The following is a 22,515-nucleotide window of genomic DNA, read 5'->3' on the forward strand; positions in this document are numbered from 1 at the left end:
CTGCCACACTGCAAACAACTTTTGAAATACCCCCCAGTCTCAAGAGAGCTTTGCCATGCAGCCCCAGGGGAAGGGGGGTGGCTGTTCAAGTCTCAATCTCTCTCGGGCATGCAGAACTAGTCACCCAATTCTTTGAATCCAAACAAGACCAGCTATATCCAGTGCTGCAGCTTTAACCATTCAAACAAACAGTGGTGAGAATTAAAACTTTTATTAGTGTATTCACATATTAGGCAAATGCAACACGCATGAAAGCTTATCTCTTAGGTTCACAAGTTCTACCAATACATTGGGCTACTGGTAAAACTACACAAACTGGTAACTGCTTTGCCAATTCTTTTAAACTGCCTGACCCATTTTGATACCCCACCCCACCCCCAGGCTTGGTTTTTGGTATTGCTCCTATGCCCTATTTATTATGGCATAAAAAATATCCATCACTATCATCAGTTCAGTCCGCTGATTACAAAGCTTAACACTGGCCACATTTGTTCTCAAAGCTGAAGTCGTCGCTAGGTGTACTTACAAAGTACAGCACTAGTGCCAACGAACAATTTGGGGTGGGGGAAGGAGAAGGAAAGAAACAGACAAAAGGCAATCCTGCTACTGCCACAACACCAAGAGAATGACAGACAGCTAGATCACAAGATTGTTAGTAAGATGTATACTTTTCAAGTCAGAAGAACCCTTCTATACAGTTTCCCAACCCTTACCCAACCCAACTTATTTGTAGAATATAATTCAAAATATTTTTTTAAAGCAAGGTCCAGATATAGTGTCCAAGGGTTCACAATAACATGTACTATGGAGTCTTCCTTTTACTGGTCACACACCTCAAGCAACACTGAACCTAGGGAGTTTGTAGAATACTTCTGCAAGATCCATCCCTTCCATAACAGACACTCCTAGATTAAGCCATGTAATTTTGATCAGGCCAGCCCTGTAAGCCTTCAATGAAATACAACATTTTATGTTCAAACCCTTCTCAAAGCTCCATTCCACTGTGTGGCAAAGGAGGGGAACACATTTAGGGCTGCCAGATTGTAAATTGTAAATCATAAATACCCCCTTTAAAATCGACCAATGAAGTGGGAAACTTAGAGCAGCTTCAGATGGAGCAGCTTCTTTATCCCATTTTCTTCTTCTTAATCCAAGCCCAATTGCTGTGTGACATACCTGGAGTTCTGCTACAGCAAGTGGCAGCAGATGGAAGGACCAGAGATGCTTACCCTCCCACTAAGCATTTGGATTTAAAACTCAAGCAAATCTCCAGGTTGCATCCTAGCAACAGGGAAGTGGGGATGCAGGGGAAGAAGACTTGAGTTCAGCCAACCTTCAGCATTCCATATACCCATTCCTGCTGAAAGATCTTATCATGGAGGGTTTCAAGACACAAAAGAACGCCAACATCTTACAGATGTTTCACCTATGGCTTATGAAAAATACTTCTTTGAACGTATGCACTCTGACCTAGTTCACAGGCAACAACAACCCTGAGTATAGGTGGCGGTGAATTATGGGTTGTCATAACGTGCAAACCCTGCGCTGTGGTTTAACTACGCATTATTAACCACAAACAACCCAGAGTTCACAACCCAACAACAAACCATGGGTACTCTTCTTGGATTGTTCATGGTTAATAACCCATAATGCAGCATTCACACGTAACAACCCACGATTCAACCCATACCCTGGGTTGTCATTATGTGCAAACCAGGTCTCTATGCAAAGGCAATGATGGAGCTGTAACACACACGTCTCTCTTGGAAAAGAAAGGCAAGATTCAGGAACTGCTCCTAAAAAGACTACTTCTGTGATAGATGTGAGCATGACACTGCAAATCAAGTGTTAACATATTGTGGCGCTTTGGGCAGAGGGCTGGTACAGAAACTTAGAGAGATTGAAGCGAGCACCCCCCTTCCACTGAGGTGTGAATCCTTGTCCACAGTTAATCATTACCATGGATTGCAACTAACGTTAGTCCCACTTAGAGTAGACCCACTGAAATTAATGGGACTTAAATTAGACTAACACTGGATATATCCGACTGGATATAACCCCATCATAGTAGAATCATAGAATAGTAGGGTTGGAAGGGGCCTATAAGACCATCGAGTCTAACCCCCTGCTCAGTGCAGGAATCTAAGTCAAAGCATCCCTGACAGATGGTTGTCCAGCTTCATCTTGAATGCCTCCAGTGTGGGAGAGCCCACCACCTCCCTAGGTAATTGGTTCCATTGTCGTAATGTTAGACATGGTTAGGGCTATTCTGATGTCTCTCTTAAGCAGGATTTGAAAGCAGCGTTAAGAAACAACCATTATCCATGGTTAATTTTGGCACCACAGTAATGCTTAACCATGGTTAATGGAGAAATGGATACCTGGGGAGACACTAACGGAGAAGAGAATGCATGATCAACAGCCTGCTCCTGATCTCTTAACTGTAGTTAAAAGACCAAGTAATGTTACAGCTGCACTGGCCCATTGGTTCATCTCTCAAGAGTGCATGCCCATGTTTTTAAACATAATGGTGCAAGGCTGATCTCAGAGCCAGCAGTGTCACAGCACCCACCACTGGCAGCAGATACAGTACCCTGGACAGGCAAAGGAAGAAACTTTGCTAAGCATATTTTGCCAGTTGGCGGGTGGGGTGGGGAGTTCCAAATTCATAATGGATATTTAAGGTCCTTTATAGCATGATCAAGGGCCAAGATTTCAAGAGATGAAACAAAAGTATTGTTCCCTCTCCAAAGAGGGGTTTCAGGTGGCAACTAGTAGACTTGGCGTAGTGAGTGAGTGAGTGTGTGTGTGTGGGGGGGGGGGAGCTTTTCTGCAATAAAAGTCTGTTATAGGGCAGCGGAAAGCCTGCATATATATTTATATATAAAAATATAAAAAATATGGAGAAGCAAGAACTTGGGCTGTTTACGAGATGGCTGCCTAGGTCGAAAGAGCTCCACATATCTACCAACGGGAATTAAAACTCAAGAGAGCAGAACGGTACCATATTGGGGGGGGGGGGGTCCAAGATACATTAATCGAACTGTCCATGTTATTGGTAAACCTTTAGGACACTCTTATATATACCCAATAAAAACACCATTAAAGTCTTTAAAATGTCCCTCCCTCCTTCAGAAGAAGGCTTTTCTATACACTAACATTTCATCTAGTATCAGAGTATAGGAAACAAAATCCACAAGGTGCTTTAAAATTGACGAGACCCTCAAGTGCTTTCTCTCTCTCTTTCTCTCACAGAACTTTTTGGATAGGAAACAGTTCATGGAGACCACACACGAGTCACTACGACAGACGAGCTGTTAGATTTAAGTCTGTTGCCTGGACTTCCTATTTTAAGCCCACCAGTAATGAGAAGGAGCTTTACGACATGCTGGAACAGCGTACTGATGGGGAGCCCATCTGAGTCAATACTTTATCCAGCCATTGTAGAGGCCCATTCAGGTGAAGCTCAATCCAACAAGGAGTGCTTGTTACCGTTTGCCGCCTGAAAGGGGGGAAAGAAGAGGAGGAAACACATTGTGAAAAACAGCATATGCAGGCCAAAGGCTAAAGTCCCTACTTGACAACTAGTCTGCTCACAGGGCCACTTTGGGAGGACTGCCGGAGGTACTGGGCCAGTTCCTCATTCCTCACCCTCTCAAAGTTAGCCCATCAGCAAGTTCTGTCACAAAAGGTGCCATTTTTTCCCCATCTATTTGTGGCCCTTTGGCCGCCAAGCAGCAACAATTAATAGGGGAACCCAGTCATGGATCACAACCCATTTTGTTTTTAAAAAGAGAAAAAAATCTGTGACTTTATTTAATGCATGTAATTTGTATGTCTTCCTCCTTTTGTATTCCTTCCTACATCCAATTAAGAGTAGGTAAGTGGCAAGGACTTAAAAAGGTCACCCAACTCTACCACCTTCACAGAGGCAGTGTCCACTCAAATCAGATATTACTTCACAAATTAGACTTTGATTTATGAGACCAGAGGCCATAATGCCTGGATTATACTGGACAGATCTGGAACTCTCTACGAAAGCCTCCAAAATCTAACTGAATTTGAACTTCGATTTATCTTGCAACAATTATACAAATCTGACAGCACAAGGAGGGAGAAGAGGTAATTCCTTTTTAACTCCAAAAGTGACATTAAAGAGATCCAAAGGAATCAACCCACCCCATCATTTCCTCAACGAAGTTCTTCCATACTCCTATCATGGACTTCTGGCCACAGATCAAGCCCAACACAGTACAGAATCCTCCACATTGTAGTCCCACACAAATATCCAACCAAATGGATTAATCTGTCTCTACCCATGCCTCAGAGAAGGAAAGGGATTCTTCTCTGATCCAAATGAGGAAGCATGGGTAGAGCATAGATAGAGCATAGACACAACAGCATTGGATAGCAGGGACACAAGGGGGGGGGAACCTGGCCATACCCCTGTAACTTTGATCTACTCTCAAAACATTTCCAAGCTGTTTTGTTCCACATGCGATATCGGACATGCTACAGCTTGGTTTGTGTCAAGTGCCATATCGAAAATCTGCCTGTTCTGTTTAATAGGGCCACATATTCAATGCGATTTGAGGCCAAAGTCAATTTGTTCTTTTTGCGCAAACCTACTAAGAGGCAGAACCTCTCCCACTCACATTTTTCCCTGGCCAATCGCTTTGGCCTTGACAGTATCTGAATAGGCTGCTCAAGTTGAACTCGTCAGCCATTTTATTATCTAGGTGTAAGAAGGCTACCTCACTATGGCTGTTACGATTGGGCCCTCTCCCAAAAAAATAGCAGGAGGGAGAGGGGGAGCACCTTTTATCAGCTTAGGCTGATATACAAACTATGCCCTTATCTGGACAGAGATAGCCTAGCTACAGTTATCCATGCTCTGACAACCTCTCGGCTGGATTACTGCAATGCATTATACGTGGGGCTGCCTTTGGAAACAGTCTGGAAACTTCATCTGGTCCAAAATAGGGCAGAGATTATTAACTGGGACTGGCCAATGAGATCACATTACGCCAGTCCTTTTCCAGCTGCACTGGCTGCCAGTCCATGTCCCGGCCCAACTCTAAGTGCTGGTATTAACATTCAAAGCCCTAAACAGCTTGGGGCCAAGTTACCTGAAGGATCACCTCCTCCCATATCTGCCTGCCAGAATCTGATCACCTTCAGGGTCCTTCTCCAGGAACCCCTGCCAAAGGAAGTGAGGTGGGTGGCTACCAGGAAAAGGGCCTTTTCTGCTGTGGCATGCTGTCTGTGGAATGAGACCCCTAGAGAGGTTTACCTGGCGCCTACATTGTACTCCTTTCGGAACAAAGTAAAGACTTTTTTATTTTACCAATATTTTAGCTTCCTAGTCTTTAGCTCTGTTTTAAATCTGTATTTTAAATCTCTGCATTGCTGCTAGTCTTTATTCGGATTGTACAATTATATTGTGGTTTTAAGCTTTCATATTTTATATTGTTCTATGCTGCACCTTGTGGGGTTTTTTTTAATTTTTGTGAACCATCCAGAGAGCTTCAGCTATTGGGCAGTATAGAAATAAAATAAATAAATACTGGTTTGAATAAAAGATTCAAGCCCTGCTCACTTCCAGCAGTTGATCAGCTGTTAAACTCTGTGCCATTAATGTGTTCCATACCATTTTAAGGAGCAGTTTTGTAAAGTATCACTTTACTTGTGACAGAGTGCCAGTGTGGTGGAGTGGCTTGAGTGCTGGACTGGGAGCCGGGAGACCCGGGTTCTAGTCCCCACTTGGCCACGGAAGCTCACTGGGTGACTTTGGGCCGGTCACAGACTCTCAGCCCAACCCACCTCACAGGGTTCTTGTTGTGAGGATAAAATGGAGGATTATGTACGCCGCCTTGGGTTCCTTGAGGAAAAAAGGCGGGATATAAATGTAACAAACAAACAACAACTTGTATTTCAAGATTATATGACACACTCCAGGGTAGGGAAACCTTGGCATAGCATCCAAGTGCTTGATAACAAGCTTGCAAATCACCAACTACCCTCTTCTAATCCAGTTTCAGGGTGCTACCGAGAGAAGGTAAGTTAAAGATGTGACTTAGAACACAGCTTGTTCTCCATTCAGGTAGGGTCATGACAAGCCCAATAGGTCTCACTATTTCCTCACATAAACCAAGTCTCTTTGTCCCCAGTAATACAACCAAGAGCTCTTTGCAGTAGCCACTGGGAAGTTTGTCTGTTATTACTGATCTTCTTGTTGACGAATCCTAGTAAGCTTCCAATGCACCTTTGGAACCCTGAGAATAGAGTTTGAAATTATCTAGAGCACACCTAGTTTAAAAAAAAATTAAAAGAAGTTGTTGACTATGCTACACTGATTAGCTTGATGTGTACATGGGAATGCTAGAATTGCAATCACACATGAATCTGGGAATATGGCTTTAACACAGGATAATTCTACAAGCAAGGGAAGGAAAAAGCACTCTGTACCTGTACTCCGCTCCCCATCCTTTAACAAAACTCATCCTTATGGTGCACATTCGAGTTAGTTGATATACTGCTTCAAAGCCCTGATTCACAGACTGAGCCAGAAGTGCAGCAAACTCCTGGTTATTGAAGATCTTCAGGTTACAGCCTAAAAAAGAAAAATGGTGAAGGATTAATGAAATAAGAAAAGCCCTGCTGAATCATAACACAAGCCTATCTAGTCTTTTGGTTCCTCACTGTACAACCAGATCTCCATGGGAAAACCAGATGCCCATGGGAAGCGCACAACAGGATACGAATGCAATAGCAGCCTCATGCTCCCCAGAAACTAGAATATAAGGCATACTGCCCCCAATAATGGAGAGAACATACAGCCATCTTGACAGCCACTGATAGCCTTATCCTCTATGAATTTGTCTAATCTCCCTTTAAAGCTAAGTGGCTGGCAAACACTACATCTTGTGGCACTGAATTCCAGTTTAACTGCACTGTGTGAAAAAAAAGTACTTCCTTTTGTCTGTCCAAAGTCTCCCACTATTCAGCTTCACTGGGTCACTTTATCCATTTTTCTGTTCCATCCATCACTTTATATGCCTCTATCATCCCGCCCCCCATTACTTGCCTCTCAACTAAGTTAAAAAGCCCAACGCTTTGTAACCTTTCTTCAGAGTTGATCCAGTCCTTTGATCATTTGGTTGCCCTTTTCTAGATCTACAGTATCCTTTTTAAGGTGTGGTAACCAGAACTGTACACAGTATTCCAAGTGTAGTCACACCACAGATTTGTAAATGGCCATTATAATATGGGCAGTTTTATTTCTTATTCTTTTCCTAATTATCTCCAACATGGAGTTTGCTTTTTTCACAGCAGCCACACACTGGGGTTGCCATTTTCATCAAGCTATCCACCACAACCCCCAAGATCATTTTCTTGGTCAGTCACCCCATCAGTGTTTATGTGAAGTTAGGATTCATTGCCCCAACGTTTATCACATTATGCTTGCTTACATTGCTTTAATAAATGAAAAATGAAATAAATTGCATTTTCCATTTTAATGCCCATTCGTCCAATTTGGAGGGATTCTTTTGGAGCTCTTTGCAATCTTTTTTTTTTTTTTAATTACTCTAATTTGGTGTTGTCAGAAAATTTGGCCACCTCACTGCTCAGCCCCTAACTCCAGATCATTTATGAACAAACTAAAAAGCACCAGTCCCAATACTGATAATGTTTGGGGGACCCCACTGTTTACATCCCTCCACTGCAAGAACTAATCACTTACTCCTCCTCTCTGCTTTCTCTTATTCAACCAGTTACCAATTCTTAAGATCTCTCCTGTTATCCCATGCCTGCCACGTTTGCTCAAGAGTGAGGAACTTGACAGGGGACTTGGTCAAAAGTCTTTCGGGAAGTCAAGTTTAAACAGTGTCTATCAGATCACCATTCTTATGCTTGCTGATACTCTAAAAGAACTATAAAAGGATGAGGCTGGACTTACCCTTGCAGAAGCTGTGCTCATTATTTTTCAACAAGACTTGTTCTTCTATATGATTATTTTTAAAAATGCTTCCACCAATTTACCCAAAACAGACATTAAGCTAATTAGTCTGTAATGACCCAGATCCCTGTTTAAAAAGTGTTACATTTGCTACTCTCCAATCCTCTGGTACAGAGACTGATCTTAGGGACATGCTACATATTTCTAAGTAGCAATTTTACATTTGAGTCCTGGATGGATACCATCTAAATTCAATGATTTGTTTGTTTTTAATTTATCAGTGACATCTAGACCTTATTGATTATTACTACTGAAAGTTACTCTTGTGGTAATATACTGAAATTATTTAAACCCCCAACCCTTTTAAGAGATTGTTCTAAGACGTCACAGCAAGGTAAACACATTTTAATATACTGAAATGTTTTTGTTGGCTAACCACATCTTACCTGGTGGGATTTTGCACACAGTTGCAGGATGCCAGCCATATCTCTGATTACAATTGGGGCTCTGAACAAAGATTGCACTATCGCTTAGGCACTCAGCGAAAACTTCCCCACCGATGTAATACAGACGCACTCCCCTTCCTAGTGGGAGGAAAGAGCAAACAAATGCTATAGCTAAAGGTTTATAAGAACCAACACGCATACCACATGAAAATGGTCATAGACACACTGATTATTTTTTTATTTCCTATTATTTGGATTACTGTACTCCTCTAGTTAGTATCTGGTGTGCTGCTAAATTAGTTTTGTTTCATTACTTATGTAAACAAATTCATTGCTTGTTTACATGTTTCATATGTATTAGCCACTCTGAGAGCCCTTTTTAGAGCCAAAGAAGCAGAATATGAACACAACATTTGAGATAGCAAAAAACAACCAATCATATGGCTAGAACGCTATACCTATGTGCCGTCTTGTCATTTCCACAGTTGCATTTCTATTAACGTTGGAGAGCAAACCTAGGCAGAATCTTTCAGAGTTTGATGGATCCGTAAAGCCATCTACAGTAAGTGAAGGCTGCGAGGCATGGAAGGTTTCTCCCACTCTCTGATTTAGTTCATAATATGCTATTGAACACCAAAATGCAGGCTCTGAATAGGTAACTGGCTGCAAGTCTGAAGGAAAGAGAGAAATTATTAATGGTCATATGTGTTATACATCTAAATCTTTGGCAATAGTTAGCAAGTCATGGTTACAACCCTTGAATAAAACTGTTGTGCACTTGCCTTGAGTTAAAATTGTGCTCAGAGTTCTACCAGTACATTATGATCAATGCAGTTCCTTTCATTTGTCGTCTTAAAATTTAGTTAACTACTGATTGAATAGGCAATAACTCTTAATAACCTCTATATTCTATGTTTCCTCTCATTAATCTCTTACACCAAATCAATAGGCTGATTTTTTTAAAAGCTCATTACTATCTCCAAAACCAGCAATTCTCTTGCAGCTGCCTTAACATGGAGGAGCAGAAGTGAAGATACATTCTTGTCTGGAATGTTATCTGACCGCTTCATATCCAGCACAGTGCTTCTTGCACTACGTGAAAAATTCAGGACAATTTTTTCAACCATCTCTACATCACACACTTCCTATGATCATTCCATACCATGCCATCTTCTTTTAATTTCTCCCAACATGCTTACAGGCTCATGTTTAAAGGGCTCATTTGTAAAAACAGAGCCAACCCATAAAAGCATTAATGCAAGATGCTTAATGAACTAGACATAGGTTCAGCAGTGTCTAGTTTTTAGAAACTCTATGGACATCTCTAAGCAATATAGACTATAACATTTCAACAAGAAAGCTGGCAGACCACTACGCTCCACAGCCCATCAACCGTGACCACAGGGCTGCAGTAACACAGGGGTGGGGACAGTTTTTTAGCCTGAGGGCTGAATTGGTTCTGGGAAAGCATGTCAGAGGATGCATGCCAGCAGTAGGCAGGGCCACCCCACTGCTGGCATGCAGCCCCAACATGCTTGCCCAGACCCCATTCACATGCCACCCTTTCCCCAATGCAATCAAGCTTTTTAAAAGCCTTATTGCAGCAGGGAAGGTGTGATTTTTCAAGGGGTGTTACAGCTCTGGGGGAAGGGCTCAGCCCTACCACCCCAGCACTGCCCCCCCCCCCAACACGGTAACAATGCAAAATGCCCCCCGCCCCCCAATGCTCAGTGCAGTGTGGGAGGGAGGAGGGGAAATCCCGTCTCCAATAAGCCAGCAGGGAAGCTGGTGGGCCACAGGTTCCCCATCCCTACAGTAACAGAATATAACATCCCAGAGATGCATAAAAGAGAGGCTTTTAGGAAAAGCCCACATAACAGAGCGGCTAAGTGGCTGAACTGTGAGCCAGGGAGCTCCTGGTTCAAGTCTCACCTCAGCCATGAGTTCACACCAGGCAAGTCCCCATCAGCCTCAGCTCTCAGTCTACAATACAGTTAATGATACAGAACTACCTTACAAGATTGTTCAAAGGATTCCTGAGAACAAACATAAAGCAGTTTAAGAACTCAGAAAGCACTATATAATTGTGAAGTATTATCATTATTTTCATCCGCAAGACTGTGTCCAGAAGTCATTCTGTATGCTTAAAAACAGGACACAGCAGATAGGCTTTACAAAAAGGTTCTCAAGTTTCTGAATTTGGGTTTCTTCTACCATGCCCCATTCCCACTTTGGGGGGCTTCCAATTCTAGTATCATCTACCTACTGTGCAAGTGAATACCCAAAGATCCTTGTTGTCCTCTTCTGGTAAATGCTGGCTACCAATGCATGCGGGCCACAACTATACACAAGGATCTGTGGCTAGGGTATTACTCCAGCACTGGTATTCAGACAGTACTAAAACACATGCCCCTTTAAAAACCACACACAGGGAAACAAAAATAAAGCAGATGGTCTTCATGGCGCATGAAAGGCTTTACCTGCTGCGGGATCTCTCTCCGTGGAATTTGCACCCTTTCCCACATCCCATACATACTGAGGGAAGGGGGCTGTTTCCACAATTTGAGAACCTAGGCTTTAAAAATAATACAGACACCTAAAGCATGAAGTGTTAACAACTAGAAACAGATTTTAGTGGTCTCTTGGGCAGATGTGCATGTGCTACCACACCTTGTGCTACCTTTCTGGATGGAGTTCCCCTTCCTAAACAGGAGTCTGTTTCCAGTGCAAGTACGTTTCCCAAATTTAGTAAGAGAAAACAGTGTCTGCAGCTTACCTAGGCTGTGATTGACAGGAGAGAGTGTACTGGGAGACAGCTCAGCTGGGGATCCTGTAGAGTTAATTGAGAATGTTATTTCACAACAAAGCTCACTTCAGTAATTCAGACAGTCTGTGGGTGGCCATGTTTCTCCGCATGATACCATTACATTTGGATGTTGCACAGTAGTAATTTGGAGAACCTGGGGTCGGTTTCTACTAACATAAGCAAGTATTGGGATTTACTCTGAAGATACTCAAATATAATTACTGTCCAACTGTGTAAGCCTGCTTTGGAAAGTGAGCCAACCTTCGTTTTTTTGATAGTTTAAGATGTTAGCATCTTAAACATTGGCAGGAGCCTCAAGCCCCATGCACTGCATATGTTTCTGTATCATAAAGATTGAGAAATCTACAGTTTACAGCCCTGGGAGAAGAGATGCAAACTTGTCATCACTGGTGGGAACAGAACTGCCGAGTTTCCTCTGACAACTTGATATGGTTAGCTATTTAATCCTAGTCTTATCAGGAGTGGCAAAACAAAAACCAAGGTTATGAAAGCAGGGCAGGGCATACACATAACCCCACCGAAGAGGCTGTTAAACTGGGCCTTCACCATCACATCCACATAAGCCCACCACAAACAAAAAAGATCACAAAGTTAGTCCCACTGCTCTTTAATGTGCACACAATAGAATCTATGCCTCCGTCACATTTCAAGACTTGCTCTTGTATGAAATTCAGCACGGAACCTATTCATGGACATTTATCACCACAGTTCATGTACCACTCACCAACCACAATACTTCTATTTCAGCCCTGGGTGCCAATCCCATGTTGACCTTTATAGGGTTGCCCCTGCCTATAAGTGGTAACTCTGGCATGGCATTGTTGCTTTGTATTAATTGATTGTGCCAGTTGTTACTTGCCGATTCTGGTATTTCAATTGGTGCGTGTGTGCAAGATTTATATACATACACACACACCTCTACTTTTTTACTTACTGTTCTCAGAACATTTTTATTAAAAGATGGTCATACATTTAACTAACAAGGGCAAGAGGCTTTGGGTCAGACTTGCAATTAGATGCTCGCCCAGTCCAGTTACTTGTGGAACAGACCCCTCCCTGCTGTGAGAATACAGTCGGTCCTTCAAATTGTTAAGAGCTACTGTCTCCCAAGTTAAGAGAGAGCCCTGCACACACAGCCTCAGCTTCAGTAGTGCAACCCTGTTGAATAGACGGCTATGTTCCGGAGGCTGCATATGGTACACTCCCCCTTCTCTTTTAGATTACCTTGCGGCTGAAAGAGAGGACGAGAAAAGGGGAGGACCTCTACCAGCAGTCATCTCAATGTTCTAGGAAAGCCTGGGATAGCTGGAGTTATACTGTTTTCCCACTTGAGCAGGAGCAAAGCCTGGGGAGTGCTCTTAAACAACTGGCAACAGTGGCTAGAGCCTTTTATCTACTGCATGTACCCCTTTTTAGAGAGGAGGAATCTATGTTTTTGTAACCTCTGGAATTGACTACTACAATGTTCTCAATGTGGGACTGCCTTTAAAGACAACTTGGAAGCTGCAGCTAGTGCAAAATGCTGTTGCTCATCTTCCAGTTGATATCAGGAAGAGGAACATATCTGGCTAATTTTCCAAGAACTACATTGGCTGGAAGTTTGTTTCCAGGCTGAATTCCAGATACTGGTACTTGCCTTTAAAACTCTTAAAGGTAAGAGCTGCACCCACACTGCTCAGGGACTGCCTCTCTTTGAATGGCAGTTGCATGTAGCAGGACAAGTGCCTTTGTTAATGAAAATAACATCCATGGCAAAGAGCAGGGGCTTTGCTGCCACTGCCCCAGCCTCTGGCACGCTCTCTGAGAAGGTAGTGGTGGTGCTGTTGTTGCTGCTGCTGCTCCCCCTAGATTCAGAGTTGGAAGGGACCACAAAGATCAATCCCCTGCCGATGCAGGAGATCTGCTGCTACAGCAACCCTGATAGGGGACCATACAGCTTCTGCTTAAAAACCTGTAACAAAGGAGAGTCCACCACCTTCTGTGGCCATCTGTTCCACTGTTAAATAGTGTGAACCACCAGAAGGTTCTTCCCAATGTTTGTGTGAAATCCCCTCCCTTGTAATTTGAACCCACTGGTTTGGGCCCTACCCTCTGGAGCAACAGGAAAGTGGCTTGCTCCATTATCTATGTGACAGCCTTTCAAATGTTTGAAGAGATTGCTTCTTATTTGTCTCTTCTCCATGCTAAACATACCCAACTCCTTCAACCTTTCCTCATAGGATTTGGTCTCCTCTCTCATCTATTTCTAGAAAGGAGGCAAGATATATATTTTTTAAAATTTCAGGTGAAATTTGGCCATAGTTGCTTTGTTTGCTTGTCCTGGTTTTAACTTTGTTGTTGTCATTTTGAAATTATGACTTGATTGCTAAAATGCAACTAGATTTTGCTATTGTAATGTTTTGAATTTTTGAGAAGGCCACCATGGAAACATGGCATAAAGATGTTTCAAATAAATACATTAAATATTTGACAGTACAAACAGGAGAGTCATCTAGACAAATTAAAATTCCCCACATTTTATGAATCCTGGGATTGACTGCACAGTAGAAATTAAGACCATTACCTGTATCCATGCTTTGGTTCAACTGTTGGTCACTTGTTTCTCCATCTTCACTGATATAGCCGGGTGGTGGTGTTTCTACCAAGAGCAAGTAGAGCTGATGAGTCATTAACACAAGGGATTCTCTGTGCCATGTGCAGTGTTAACACAATGAAACTTTCAAGTTTTAGATATGCTTACAATATAAAGAGCACATGCATGAACTTCACTTTATGAAGTAGAGTGAATCACATTATGCCACTGTCCTTTAAAAAAGTACAAAATGGAAGAGGAAAAAGACCAGCCAGCCATTTCCATTTCCCTTCCCCACCACAGTCCAAGAACTACATAACCTATACACTACGGATGTATGGATTTCTAGCAGAATATTGAAAATCTCTAGCCTAGCAATTTGTTGTTGTTGTTTAGTCGCTTCCGACTCTTCGTGACTTCATGGACCAGCCCACGCCAGAGCTTCCTGTCGGCCGTCGCCACCCCCAGCTCCCCCAAGGTTGAGTCAGTCACCTCCAGAATATCATCCATCCATCTTGCCCTTGATCGGCCCCTCTTCCTTTTGCCTTCCACTTTCCCTAGCATCAGCATCTTCTCCAGGGTCTCCTCTCTTCTCGTTATGTAGCCAAAGTACTTCAGTTTTGCCTTTAAGATCATTCCCTCAAGTGAGCAGTCTGGCTTTATTTCCTGGACTATGGACTGGTTTGATCTTCTTGCAGTCCAAGGCACTCTCAGAATATTCCTCCAGCACCACAGTTCAAAAGCATCTATCTTCCCTCGCTCAGCCTTCCTTATGGTCCAGCTCTCACAGCCATAGGTTACTACGGGGAATATCATTGCTTTAACTGTGCGGACCTTTGTTGTCAGTGTGATGTCTCTGCTCTTAACTATTTTATCAAGGTTTGTCATTGCTGTCCTCCCAAGAAGTAAACATCTTCTGATTTCCTGGCTGCAGTCAGCGTCTGCAGTAATCTCTGCGCCTAGAAAGACAAAGTCTGTCACTGCCTCCACGTTTTCTCCCTCGATTTGCCAGTTCTCAATCAAGCTGGTTGCCATAATCTTGGTTTTTTTGAGGTTTAACTGCAAACCAGCTTTTGCACTTTCTTCTTTCACCTTCGTCATGAGGTTCCTCAGCTCCTCCTTGCTTTCAGCCATCAAAGTGGTATCATCTGCATATCTGAGATTGTTAACGTTTCTTCCAACAATTTTAACTCCAGCCTTGGCTTCATCAAGCCCAGCACGTCGCATGATGGGTTCTGCGTACAGGTTGAATAGGTAGGGCGAGAGTATACAACCCTGCCGTACTCCTTTCCCAATCTTAAACCAGTCGGTTGATCCGTGGTCTGTTCTTACCGTTGCTACTTGGTCATTATACAGATTCCTCAGGAGGCAGACAAGATGACTTGGTATCCCCATCCCACCAAGAACTTGCCACAATTTGTGATGATCCACACAGTCAAAGGCTTTAGAATAGTCAATAAAACAGAAATAGATGTTTTTCTGAAACTCCCTGGCTTTCTCCATTATCCAGCGGATATTGGCAATTTGGTCTCTAGTTCCTCTGCCTTTTCGAAACCCAGCTTGTACATCTGGCAATTCTCGTTCCATGAATTGCTGGAGTCTACCTTGCAAGATCTTGAGCATTACCTTACTGGCATGTGAAATAAGTGCCACTGTTCGATAGTTTGAACATTCTTTGGTGCTTCCCTTTTTTGGTATGGGGATGCAGATTGATTTTTTCCAATCTGTTGGCCATTCTTGTGTTTTCCAAATTTGCTGGCATATGGCATGCATCACCTTGACAGCATCCTCTTGCAAGATTTTAAACAGTTCAGCTGGGATACCGTCATCTCCTGCTGCCTTGTTATTAGCAATGCTTCTTAAGGCCCGTTCAACCTCACTCTTCAGGATGTCTGGCTCTAGCTCACTGACCACACCGTCAAATCTATCCCCGATATTATTATCCTTCCTATACAGATCTTCCATATATTCTTGCCACCTTTTCTTGATCTCTTCTGCTTCTGTTAGGTCCTTGCCATCTTTGTTTTTGATCATACCCATTTTTGCCTGGAATTTACCTCCGATGTTTCTAATTTTCTGGAAGAGCTCTCTTGTCTTTCCTGTTCTATTATCTTTTTCCGCTTCCGCGCATTGCTTGTTTAAAAATAATTTCCTTATCTCTTCTGGCTAACCTCTGGAATTTTGCATTTAATTGGGCATATCTCCCCCGATCACTGTTGCAATGGGACTAGACTACAACCAGTTGCTCTCTAGGTTGCGGCTTCTACTCCACCCAAAAGCAAGCCAGATATCAGCTAGCTTAATCAATACACACATCTGGCACTAGAAAGTTTCTGAGGGTCAAACTAAAGCACCCCCACCCCCACCCTAGCCCCCATTTAACTAAATATGAAGCCTAGGAAGAGACAAAAAGAGTTTCTGGGGTCCATTTTGTAGGACATTAATTAAGGGCATGACAGCCTCTAAAAAGATCTGTGTATGTTAAGACCAAGGAATACAGGTGGATTTCCATGGTTCAGAGAAGTGGTCTCCAAAGTGGGGTGTGCACACCCCATGGGGTGCATAAGACGACCCACTGGGGTGCATGAGCCGCCTGATAATTGAACAGCCTCCTGCTGCCCCGACCAGCTGTTGCTGTATGCAATGATGGTGGCGGCAGAGGCAGCAGGATTGGACGGGAGCCAAGAGGGAAGCTCCGTGGCATTTCTCTCTCAACTCCAGTCCTATCCTGCCTCTGCCATGGCCACTGAGAGCAACCGCGCCAGTCTCTGCCAGGCACGGCAGAGGCAGTTGCTTTCTCGGCCGCAGCACCAGAGAGCAGCTGCCATCCTGCCGAGGGCAAATTTGTTCCAAATTTGCTGACCTTTTCTGTGATGACAAGTGGCTGTCAGAGGTATGCTACCTAGCAGATATTTTTGAAAAAATTAACACTTAATCTGCCCCGTCAAGGTAAAGGTGACATTTTAACAATGATTGAGAAAGTAACTGCTTTTCGAAAGAAACTCATGCTATGGAGAGAGCATTTGAAAATGGATGTTCGGAAATGTCTCCACTGGTATGTGATTTTGTTGCTGAAGATGATGTAAGTGTGTCATCTATAAGAACTCCCGTATCTGCACACTTAAACTTGGAAAAGGAATTTTCTAACCTGTTTAAAAATCTTTCAAATGAAGAGTTTCAGTGGGTTTTGAACCCATTTGTTAAAAACATAAAGATGCAACACATTCCGATTAGTTTGCAAGAACAACCGATTTGCATCAGGGAAGATGAAGTTTACTAGCTGAATTTCAACAAAAACCTTTGCATAATTGGTGGATGGGATTGAAAAATGAGTATCATGATTTAGTAAGCGCAGCCAATGATGCCCCTCTTCCATTTGGATCTATGTATCTTTGTGAGGTGTCTTTTTCAGCTATGACAGCCATTAAAACCAAGTATTGAAATAAACTGAACTTAGAACCAGACCTTCAAATCACTGCATCTCAAAGCGTTAAACCAAGATTTTCAAAAATAATGAGGCATATTCAATCACATAGCTCTCACTAAAAAGTACTATTTATAATATTTTTAATGACAGCAAAAAAGGCTTTAGTGCCGTTAATAAAATAAATTACTTTTAAAATATTGTTTATTTCTTCTTTATCTCATCCTTTTTAATTTCTATTTTATGCAGGTTTTATAATGTACATAATACACGAGTACAGTAGTACCTGTATGTCATTTATAAATGAATATACATATATTGCGGGTGCATGCTCAAAATATTTTTACTAATAAGGGTGCTTGATCAAAAAAGTTTGGGGACCACTGGTTTAGAGGCCCCATTTATTTTCCAAAACACTCTAGGTGACCTAAACATAAAATATAAGCAAACAAATTAGAACCATGACCCATAAAATTAAACAACATACAACCTAATCACAGTAGCAGTTAAACAGAGTTAGAGGCACCTGAAACTATGGTGATAAAAAGCCTGGGCAAAGAAGATGCAACATTTCTTTGTTTTACAGGCCTTCAGGGAAAGGCTGGAGATTAGTGTCTATAGGCAGTGAATTGCAGCATGCTGGTGCCGCAATCACGACTGCTGGGTCTGGGCTCTCACATCACACAGCTAAGAGACGGCAGATCTTAAAAGGACTGGAGGTCTCCTATACCCTTCAAGGTAGATACACTGGATCGAGGCTATATAAGAGGTTAAAACCTATAAAACCACCTTGAACAGGGCTTAGGAAAATTGAAACTTGCAAGCAGAATTTAGTACATGCTTATTGTCTACTTCTTCAACTTTACCAGAAGTCATCCCTAAGCAGACTGTGCCTCCTGTCAAAGATGCCAACTGGCAAGAGTTAGGGCCACTTCCATGAGAACACAGGAAACGACTTTATACTGAGTCAGACCGTTGGTCCATTTATCTCAATACTGTCAACACCAACCAGCAGCAGCTCTCCAGGGTTTCAGGCAGGATTTTTTCTTAGCCCTACCCAGAGATGCCAGGAATTAAACCTAGGACCTTCTGAATGCAAGGCATGTGCTCTACCACTGAGCTACGGCCCCTCCCTATAATGAAGGGCCCATTTCCAGTGCTCCATTAATGTTAAAATCAATTGTGACTGAATGGGATAGGCTATCAACAGTGATAAAGCTTCTGGTGATGACCAAAGAACCTTTTAGGTGGGCACAGATTCCATTACTCACAACTGCTGTGAAGAAATCAAGGTCTTGGGATGCCATGCCTTGCTTCCCATGTTGCTTGCTTTTCTTTGGCACATTGGCCATGATCAGTCTCAATCCTTCACATGGCCCAATGCCATTTATAGTACATTTTGCTTTTACATTAATACCTGGTATGTAATTGCTCTGTGGTTCAATTCCTGCTGGAAAGTTAGTGTTTTCGGGAATGGAATGAGTATAGTCATCAAGTGGCGGAAGTTCAGTCAGAATCTCAGTATGCCGTGGCACCAGGACAGGAGGCAGAACTGGAAGAAACAACATCCCCAAATGTTAGCACTTCTAGCAACTGTGTAGGTCTATAAAGCTAGGAATAGACACAGACTTTGTATACTATTCAAACTGCAACAACCTTATCTATGGGACTAACTGTACAATTCTATACATGACTACTCAGAATTACATCCCACCTTGGTCAATGGGGCTTACTCCCAAGTAAGCAGGCAGAGGATCACAGCCTCAGTGTATTATGCAATGCCGATTGTAATTAGCTGTAAGGACAATGTACTAGTAGATCAATGTTTGCTTATAGAGAAAAAAGGGCAAGATGGATATGGGTGAGGGGAGAGGCCACAAGTATCCAGTAGGAATGTGGTCATGGCCATCTGTTAAGTCTGACTGAGTGACATCTCCCCTAGAAATCAAGCAAGATGTATGAAGAGAAAAAGACATAGGCTTGGCCTTACTGCTTTGGCTCTTCATTTCCTAGGTGCTCTCATGAAAAGTTTTTAGGAAAGACTATCACATATCCTTCCTACCCTTCCTCTGAGGAGCTCAGGATAGTATGCATGGGTTTTCCCCATTTTCAACAGATCCACTTTGTGGGGAAGATTTATGGCTGAAGACAAGAATTGGCCCAAGGCCATCAAGTGAGTTTTAAGGCTGACATTTGAACCCAGATCTCTCTGAAATCCAACATCCTATTCAACCGGGATATGAAGTGTCAGACTAGAACCAGGGAGACCCAGGTTCAAATCTTCACTTGGCCATAAAGCTAGCCACCATCTCCCAGCATAACCTATCTCAAACGGTAGTTGTGAGGATAAATTAGGGAAAAAGAAACCACGTACACCACCCTGAGCTCATTGTACAAATGGAAGGATAAAAATTAGACCCCAAACCCAATACAACTTTTTTTTTTACCCTGGCGCATGAACTACAACCATTGGAAGCCACAGAAAATGGAGAAAGGCCATGTGCAGGTGCACTCTAAGGAGCTGCCCTTGGTTTGTGGGATCCTTTCCCCAGAACCACCAAAGGAAGGGTGAGCATATGGGTTGGCTTTGTGACCAAGACTTATGTTGAAAGCACCGAGACCTGCCCAGTCTCTGCAACAGAACAGACAACAAAAAACTGAAAGTGAAGCTCTACTGCTCTAGTTGACACAAATGCTTGCAACATTTTGCATTTCTGAACGATATTGAGAAAAGCCAAACACATGCATCCAATATAATAAACAATGCATTTCAACATTTATGCACCCTTGTCAAAATTAAAATTTGGATTAATTCCCACTCAAGCTGTTGGAAATACAAAAGGATAATATGGACTCCTTTTTACTTCAACTTTGCACACATCAAGTATTATTAGAAATGGGTTTAGCAAAACAAGACTGTGCAGGCAACACCTTTCCGCCAACAGCAGCTTGCCATCTTCCTACCTGGAGTTTCCACTCTCTGGTAATGGTACGGGTTTACACATACTTCATCCTTTTTAAGATTAAAAGCATATTCGCAGTTTTCAATTGCCTTAAGTTCATGATGACTGTGAAGGTCGGGCCAGCGCCACAAACGGCAGTAAATGACATGTGGCAATCCTTTACGGTGGGATACTTGCAGGCGGCCATCGAGAGACCTAAGGGGAGGAAAAATATTCCAAAGTATTCAGAGGAGTTTACAAGTATCATTTATAAACTGAGATACTCAGAACCATGAGATTTACAGCAACACTCTTCTCCCCCACCCCTGCCCAAAAAGAGATGCAAGAGAGCTACAACAGACATTTATGTTCTTCACTCTACGTCCTTCTCAAATAAGAGGAGGTAGTGTCATCATTAATGCATGCACTGCAATTGACACTTGAATCAAGGAGTCCCTGTGTGACAGGGTGCACTAGAGACGGCTGAACAACTAAGTAAACAATATATCACACCTAAGCCTGCTCACTATTAATACTATTACTACACTAAAACAGATATCATTATTGCTTTAAGTACATCTGTCATACAAGACTGCGCATAAGGTTACAGCAGTCGGATATCCAAGCAATTCACATCGGCTTACAACATGAAGCTTGCATCAGACACACACTGTGCTTGCTTGTGGTTTCATGATAAGATTGCATTCTTGCGTCCCTTGCTGCTACCAGTTGAAAAGTTTTGCTAGTTTTAAGATAAGTCTGCCTAGGCCTACACAAATGCAGATGGGTTTATGACTCATGGGATGGGAAAGACAAAGCCTCAGTACACAATGCAAGTAAAGGGTGACATGAAAAAAAACCATCAAAAGCCTAGATGTTTTTTCTAAGATTCTGAATGCACATACCTGACCAACTAGTCAAAAAAGCAGTGTGCAGACTATTTTAAACACACACTTGATAAGAGATTTAAGGTGCCCCAATCTTGGTAAACAAACACCAGACCATGTGGTTGCATTTCCCCCCAAAGTTTTCCCCCTTTCAGACAGCACTACACTAATCTGGAGAGGGTTTTTCCAAAATTAGAATTTCATTGGTCAATACATCAGCTGAGAACACTTAAGGCAGAATCAGTTTTTAAATGCTTTGCTGACTAGGAAGCATTTCCACTAGACAAGACCCTTGAAAGCCAAACCCTCCCACAAGATCTCTACAATGAGACACAGGGCAGAATATTCACCTGGTTTGTTCAGAGAAGCTGTATAGGCCTGTTGTATCCCACTGATCTATCGTATTTGGTGTACTCAGTCCCCAAATTTCAGAGCAAGTGCTGTGTATAAATTGAAAAAACAAAAACAAAAAAAGTTGATGTGAATATGGAAGCATGGTTATTCAAACTACCATGATGTAAAGACATGGGGAAATGTACAGAAAACTTCCTTTCACATAGAAGATACTGCTTTTTTTTTTTCCAAAAAAGACCACAGGTATCAAAAGCTATATTTTCTATATGAAGGAGGCCAATAAAATGGAACATGTGATTCAAGGTAAAATGGTGTTTCCAAAAAGGTGAACAAGTTTGCTGGATTTAAGCAATCAGCATATTTGTAATATACCTTAAAACAGGCAAAACCTACTCAACCTGGCAGTACACAACAGCATCTAGCTTTTCGGGAATATCTTTGCAAGCATACAGAAAGTCACAGAGTAAAGCCATGTCAATAAGACTTTAGATTTCAACAAGTTGTTAAAACAGCATTCAGGAACCCAAGTGATGCAGAACTATTACTAGCTTGAATATGTATGCTGGGTTTCCTCTATATGGGAAAGGCCTTTTTATGGCACCCGCCCATTGTCTTCAGTGCCACATAAGAGAAAGGATACATTCAATGTTTGCTGTTGACGTGCAGCAGACATTAAGAAGCGCAGCTTAAGTGAGAAGAAATGCCATGCATTAACTCTAATATTTTCCCTTAAGCTACCAACCAAAGATGGCTGCCATTTCATCTATGTCCCAGCACCCAATGCCATCAATTTGGGGACAGTATCACAACAAATCTGATTTACACCAGTGGCTGAAAACGTATTTTGTAACCAATACAGAACAATAACACCCACCATTTATTCTATATATCTGTTTTGCATTCTTCAGGAAGTGGCCTCTGTGCTTTGGTTTTATAGCTACTAGAGTCACCTGAGTCACCGTGCATCTAAGATTTGGACAATTAAGCAATAACTGGGTATGTCTGTACAGCACCCTGAGCTCAACACACCTTTGCAATTCCTTCTCAAAGAGATTCATTAGCACTCAAACCTGCCAATACTTACCAAGAGATGGTCTGAAAGT

At 42.4% G+C, this 22,515-nt stretch overlaps 1 protein-coding gene across 4 annotated transcripts in view; it reads right to left on the minus strand.

Annotated features, from left to right (window-relative positions):
* Window positions 1–196: 196 nt before the first annotated feature.
* SMAD2 (SMAD family member 2) overlaps window positions 197–22,515 on the minus strand; it is a 65,922-nt gene continuing 43,603 nt past the window's right edge. For 2 of the 4 annotated variants that reach the window (XM_084832881.1, XM_084832880.1), the window contains exons 3-11: window positions 21,409–21,498; window positions 20,194–20,387; window positions 18,647–18,781; window positions 13,797–13,871; window positions 11,183–11,236; window positions 8,865–9,077; window positions 8,407–8,544; window positions 6,469–6,613; window positions 197–3,502 (exon numbers count right to left, since the gene is read on the minus strand). In XM_084832881.1, coding sequence (XP_084689007.1) covers window positions 3,379–3,502; window positions 6,469–6,613; window positions 8,407–8,544; window positions 8,865–9,077; window positions 11,183–11,236; window positions 13,797–13,871; window positions 18,647–18,781; window positions 20,194–20,387; window positions 21,409–21,498 — 1,168 coding nt within the window. In that variant the 3' untranslated portion in view covers window positions 197–3,378. The remainder of the gene's footprint in view (window positions 3,503–6,468; window positions 6,614–8,406; window positions 8,545–8,864; window positions 9,078–11,182; window positions 11,237–13,796; window positions 13,872–18,646; window positions 18,782–20,193; window positions 20,388–21,408; window positions 21,499–22,515) is intronic. The other 2 variants (XM_084832882.1, XM_084832883.1) reach the window with 2 other exon arrangements.

The sequence above is a fragment of the Heloderma suspectum genome, chromosome 2, assembly GCF_057233095.1.
Source record: "Heloderma suspectum isolate Gila_16-S chromosome 2, 16-S_ref, whole genome shotgun sequence".
In the NCBI taxonomy this organism is placed as follows: Eukaryota; Metazoa; Chordata; class Lepidosauria; order Squamata; family Helodermatidae; genus Heloderma; species Heloderma suspectum.